The 6,767-nt window shown below is 41.5% G+C and overlaps 1 protein-coding gene across 1 annotated transcript; it reads right to left on the bottom strand.

The window, feature by feature from the left end:
• Positions 1-590: 590 nt before the first annotated feature.
• Positions 591-4,416, bottom strand: LOC104458297 (golgi-associated plant pathogenesis-related protein 1-like; the record flags this gene model as incomplete). Its single annotated transcript, XM_010080948.1, has 2 exons — positions 591-737; positions 4,308-4,416. Coding segments are annotated over 2 exons (256 nt in total), but the record flags the coding sequence as incomplete, so codon positions are not given.
• Positions 4,417-6,767: the final 2,351 nt, after the last annotated feature.

Here is a 6,767-nt window from a genome sequence, read left to right as displayed (position 1 = left end):
ATCTGTTACATGTTACATCTGTGATCAGAAAATATACAGAGTATTTTTGTCTTCAAAAATAAAGGCACGGAAAAGGGCTCAAAGCCTGTTTGCTGACAGAGCAGAAGAACTAGACATCTAGCACATTACCCTCTGTCACTTTGGTGTCTGCCCCCCCTTTTTGCTCTGGCAGCCAGGAACTGCTGTGTAACATGCAATGGCCATTTTTCCACCTTCCTCACCACAGCTGGCCTGTGGTCAGCACTAGTTTGGCTAGGACAAACTAAGGATAAAGGTGAAGTACAGGGCATTGACGGCTTCCTTTTCTCCTCCCATAGACATACAAGTAGCACTCAAGAAGCTCCACAGGTGGGACACATGGAGCAGCCTACTGCCAAGTCCTGCCTCTGAAGGGACACAGCACACTGTCACAGTTCCTTACCCCCTCCACATGTGCTTCTTGCTCTCAGTATAAGTATGTGACTGCAAACCACCAGCCTGTCCCCATGGAGCCTGGGCAAGGCTGGACTGTGGTGGATGTATAGGAAAGCAGAGGAAATGCCAGTGCTCTTGCAACAAGATGGTCTGAGTCCAAAGCACATGAGACATGCCATTTATCCAGTGTCTGTGAGACAGCAAGAGAAGAAAGCTTACCTGGCTGGTCATAGGATGCCCATGCTAGGTTTTCTCCACATTTTCCATTAGCAGACTCGGAACTGTGTTTGAGGACCCTCGTGGTGGCCAGTTCTTCTGCATACCTAGCGAAGGAATCCACACATTGAGTCATGCACCACAGCCACAGAGAGCAGAGAGAAGGAGGAGCAGAAGGAAGAGGGGGAGATGCAAGCAAGGAATTTTGCTAGAAGATGGCTTTGGCCAAGTTACTCAGCTGCAAAGCCCTGAATCCAGGGATGCTTTAACCTTACATAACCATACATTACCCCTGGGCAGCCTTCTCTAGTGGTTGGCAACCCTGCCCACAGCAGGGGGGTTGAAATTAGATGATCTTTAAGGTCCTTTTCATCCCAGGACATTCTATGATTCTATGATCTAGCAGTCAGGCAAAGGGAAGGCCTAGAGGCCATTTTCTTTGTCTTCCATGGGCACCTGTGTCACTGCTGAGAAAGGCCTAGAAGAAATCAAAGGGCAGATCTCCCCTCACCATGTTCTGCCCAGCACCTGGAAATCCACTGGCCATCCTTAGCTGCAGCTGTTGGTGGAAAGGGAAGTACTTGCAGCAATTGCTACAGGTGTCACCTCCTGACATTTCTAGGTCACTCACGGGAGTAAATTAAATGTTCTCAATGAGATGGAAAAAAGACAAAAGTGGGGATTCAATCAAAGCAAGTGTAAAAACCCCTAAATTTACAAATTAAAACAAAGCCAAACGCAAAACAAGAGCAATGTGCCAGGCAATGGTATGGAGGAGAAGGGGACCACATGGAGAATCTGAGGCAACAACTGCGTATGCCAACATAGGGATAAGCAGCACAGTTTCTATAGAAGTTGACATGTGCGAGCTTGTGGGATGTGTTTTATTGTCTTAGGACAACAGGGTTAAGAAGAACATCATGTGTAAAATAGTCATTCTCTTTATTCAACATTGGAAAGGCTTGAGTACAGAGACTGTGAAACTGGACAGACCATTTGTTATTTCTGACAGCATAAAAAATGTGAGGCAACACACAGAAGCAGCAGGTCATATACTTAAAAGTCAAGTAAGACAAAGCACTTCTTCCACACTGTGCAGCAGAGGTTATTGCTGCAGGACGACGCAGACACCAAAGCATATGTGGGTTGCAAAAAGAGCTAGACAAATTTACAGTGTGTGTATGTGGGGAGGAATCTTCAGGGCTTATTAAACAACGTCAACAAAAAAATGAGGACACAATCCAGTGTTTAGGAAAACCATAATTTCCAGGATAAATCTGTAATTTCTGGGAGAAGATAATGAGGGAAGGATCACTACATCTCCTTTGTCCTCTTACTCCTTCCCTAATCATGTATTACTGCCATCTGCCAGAGACAGGAAATTTGTCCAGCTGAACATTTTGGCCCAAGCTAGTACTTCACTCATTAGGTTCCCATTTCCTTCTGTCCTAATGTTCCCAACAAAACAACAACAAAAAAGCATTTAGCTACCTCCATTAATTTAGAAATCATGAAAACTTGTCAGGCTGATAGATCCTGAACTAGAGGATCTCTAGATGCTCCTTCATGCCCTACATCACTACAGCCCTGTAACTTTTTTCTTCGAGGATTCCCACATCCCAAGCAAGAGGCAAGACTGGAACAAAGTACACACTGCACAAAGACAAAGTTGCCAAGCATGTGAGACACAGGGTGATTAATTCACTCCAGCTCAGGCAGTTGAAAGCATGAGATTTGCATCTGAGAGCATCACCCTGTGCTTCATTACAGTCAGAGATAAACAGACACCTGCTCAGAGTGACTCATCTCATGCTAAAGCAGGGATCCAATAGTTAGTTCCTCTAACCTGCCACAATTATTGGAACTGAAAATAGTAGAAAACAGACCATTTTCAACACAGATAGAGAAGCACAGAAAAGTACCCAGAGATACACCAAATACATACTAACAAAAATATCAGATATACCTACAGAAAAGGTGAAGTTCTTCTTTGAATTTAAGATTATGCAAAATCTGTCTTGACAAATACGAGATTTCTTGTATTTCATGTCTTTTATTCAGATCAAACCATTTCTGTTTCTTGCTATTAACCAGTTTCACCACTCTCTGAACATGTGTCTTTTAATTCTTACAAGTTGAGTTACAGACTGCAACCAAAGATTTCCCATTGTTATTCATCACAGTGAGGAAAGTCAGCTGAGACTAGAGAGGACTGTGAGGAATTCCAGAAGGATCTAAAAATACCCAGCAATGGCAATAGCACACTTAAGAGATAGATGTGGAGCATATTTGACAGAATAATCTGAACTATTCATACAAGTTGACTTGTTCAGACCAACTGTAGCACTTTGGGGACACAACAAGTATTATTGCAAAGTCCATAAAATTGCTTCCTCATTGTGAGGCACCATGTAAATCAGAAATAAAACAACCCTTTGAAGAACAGAAGGAAAACCCCAGCAGATTACAAAGGTATGTGGATGAGTCACTGGCATTCCATCTCTTAGAAATACTGTATCCAGTTATCATGGTATTTCAAGGAAGAAAAAAAAACATGAAAAAATAAAAGACGATCAGATTTTGCTTGCTGACAGAGGGCTTGTCCACATGCCACATACATGGTGCACTGTGCAGCACACACCTGGCAGAGATCTCTGGCCTAGGAGTGCAGGAGCTGGTGCATCTGTGTGACAGCACAGCACCATGCTGGGACAGGAAATCCAGCTCTGGAAAGGCTACAGTTTCCATGGCTCCCAGACAGCTGCTGTGGAAAAGTCTGCACAGTTAGGGTAGAAAGCCTAACAGGAGATGAGATCTCATCTGCAGGGATCAAACTGGCTACTATTTATCTATTATGGAAAAACATTTATTTGCTGAGTAGTTTAATCAGCATTTACTCCTTCAGGTATATCCTTTGTACTGTGAGGATCAACCTGGAAAAAATGAAGATTTTCAAATCTACTTTTAAAAAGGTTGCTGTAAAGGGAAAGGAAACAATCTGGTTGGCATGTCTACAGCAAAGAGGACAAGCAGTAATGGACTCAAATTTCTGTAATGAAGACTTAAGTCAGGCAGCAGGAGGATGGATCCACTGTATGTTAGACTGACAAGAAGCTGCACAGTCTTTGGCACTGGAGAAGAGGTAAGGTGTGTCCCTCCTGGCAGACTAGAGAACAATGTATACTGATTTTGATTTTGAGGCAAGGAGATAGACAATTTGATCTAAAATTACTTCCCTCTGATTTCATTCATCTCAGACCAGTCATCACTTCCTGCCATGAAAAAGTTCTTTTCTCACTATTTCAGCAGCAGTGGATATTGTCCCGCAGATGACAATCCATCATCTGACAGGGGTGGTGGTGAAGCACATTTTAGGCAATGACCATCTGCAGAGGAGACTCACCAGATGGAGCCCATATCTAGAAAAGGGTGCAAGAAAGATTTATACACTTGTGACCACAGAAGTGCCCATGTGACCAGCTGATGCTATGTGATGGAGAAAGAAGGAACAAAAAGAGCTGAGCAGGGAGACAAAAAGAGTCCTTCACTTTCTAGCCAGTAAGTCTTCATTGAATATCACCATGTCAAAAGGGAAATATTTTCACACTACGCACAGTCAAACCTGATGGATAAAAGTGTAACAAATGTCATTAGACAAAAGAAACCACTGAACTCACTGTTGGGCTCCTCTGTTTAACTTCTTGCAGAGTTTTAATGGGGGGACTCCGTGTTTCTTCCTGTAGTCATTGTGTGCTTTCAAGACTTCTTCAGCAAATTGTTTGGAAGCTGAAATCACATAAAAAAAAATTGGAAAGGTCTGTCAAATACAGACATCAGTGAAGACAGAAAAATCATACCTTGTAGCTAAGATGCTGGTGCAGGCTGGACTGAAGAATAGAAGCATACGACCCTCATTACCTGGGAGTAGGATGAAATGAACCGTTAATGCTTTCTGTCCAGGAACTAACTCTTAAGAGACACTCCCATTGGGATGGTACAGACTCACTAAAGGTTGAAGAAAAACGTGAACTTTATTCCTTTCCTCAATAGCAAGGTTATTTAAGGTTAGTTTGACTGACTTTTGTTTTAATATTTCAGCACACTGCATCACCATTGCAAAGTCTCAGAGTAAGGGACAAATAGGTCCTTTGAGGAGATGCACTAAAAATGCGAATCATTGTCACTGTATGCAAGAATTTGCTGTACTAGCCAAGAGACCATCTAAAGAAAATGAAAATACTAAGATGTTTAGAACTACACAAATACTCTGAAACATGCTAAATTCTTTTTATTCATTATATAATACAAATTCACAGAAATCTCAAAATGCACCTTTTTTGGCTCAAGACAAATAATTGTTCACAAGCAGCAAGTTGTAAGGAAAGAAATGACTGCTGGGGATGATATTTTTCCCTTGTGCTAGAGTATATTTGGTAAATACCTGAATTCGAAAGTTACTGCAAAGCTTTAAAAGAGCTCATGTTTGTACCTTGGTAAACTTGGGACTTTAGCAGCACAAGGCAGAGGACAAGCGACAACTCAGTGCAATTCACTTTGACATCAATGTCATGTTACCTCCTTTTATGACTTTGCTGTTTTTTCCCAAGATTCAGAAGAAAAAAATATCTGTCATTGGTCACCCTGTAGAATTTGCTGCTTTAAGAGAAATTTGGACCTGAAACAGGGTATTGGGACAATTAGAGAGGTGTGGATAGCATCTTCAAAACAGAAAGGCAGTTTTCACTTTCTCTATCTAGCTGAAGCTTCTGAACAGGCCAAGACATCTTTAAGTATTTACTCTGCTTTTACCATGACACAGGTTTCTACATTTATTAATGATTCATCAGCTTCATTTCCGACTATCTTAATTAGCACAACTACCATAATTTTCCTTGTAAGACACTTTTGAAGCTCAAATACACCTCATGACTAGAAAGTGTTTCCTGTTATTAACATTAGATTCTTCCAAGCTCCTCTCACTACTTGATCCTAACAGCTATAACCAATCATTGTCTCCTTTATTAGCATGTACACTATTCTGCTGGTTGTAATGATGCATCTTCCCACAGAAGAGCTGTCAGTTTGCACATACTGCTCTCATAACTTTTTCCTAAGGTGGTTACCCAACACACGCTCATGGTTTAAGATGTTGTCAGAGTTCACTCCAGTTTCCCCAACACCTTTAGGATAACATGGCAGCCCAAGATAATCTCAATAGCCAATGCACACAGATAGCCATTACTGTTTCACACTACCTTAAGCCTTTTGAACACAGTCTGAAGTCGTGTTGACCTTTTCCAGACCAAAGTGTCACTGTGGACATATATCTTATATATTCTCCATCAACATGCTTTCAGGGTTGATTTTTCTGGTATAAAATTGTTGGCATAAGACAGCAACAAAAATGAGTGATGAGTGAGATGAGACCTGCCCATTACCTTCCTCCTCTTAACTTCACTGATGCAGGGGTCCATGCTTCTAGCAGGGAAATTTTAAGACAGTCTGCAAATCAAAGAAGCTGAAATACACAGCTTTGGAAGTTGCATCACACACTCCAGGCTGCATTTTTCTGCACAAGACCACCTTAAGGCTTGTGGCTGTTATTGCCTAGACTTAGTATCTCATCTGCTCAGCATTAAATAGTAGATAAGCAATCTGACCTGCAAGTGTGAAAGTTTCTATTCAAATTATTTGCTCTAATGACAATAACAAATTAAAATTCTAAAAAAAAAAAAAAAAAAAGTCAACTGAAATACAGTGTTTGTCATTTGTCAGTCCATCCATTAACAGGAATATTGCATAATCCAGCTCTGTACTAATGTTTTGACTTATGAAGACCAACAAGATATGGACAAAACTGAGCTTCTAGCCACAGCAAGCACTTCTATGCTGTCCCTGGAGAACCTCCATCCTCCCCTTCCCTCAAAGGTGGCTGCTATAGAAACACTTACCTACTGTGACTCAAACTCATGTGCTAACTGCCTCCCTCTGCACAGCTTCTCCCATGCATGCTGATGTGTGGAGAGGGACGTCCAACTGCCAGATGTATTTTAGATTTGTTTTGGAAGACATGTTAAGTTTTTCCATTTTACCATTGTTCCATACACTGAGAAGCCGGACATTAAAAGTGAGAGTTA

The sequence above is a fragment of the Pterocles gutturalis genome, unplaced genomic scaffold, assembly GCF_000699245.1.
Source record: "Pterocles gutturalis isolate BGI_N339 unplaced genomic scaffold, ASM69924v1 scaffold51959, whole genome shotgun sequence".
Lineage (NCBI taxonomy): Eukaryota > Metazoa > Chordata > Aves > Pterocliformes > Pteroclidae > Pterocles > Pterocles gutturalis.
Note: the sequence above shows the minus strand (reverse complement) of the source record. Positions and strands in the feature narration are given on the sequence as shown.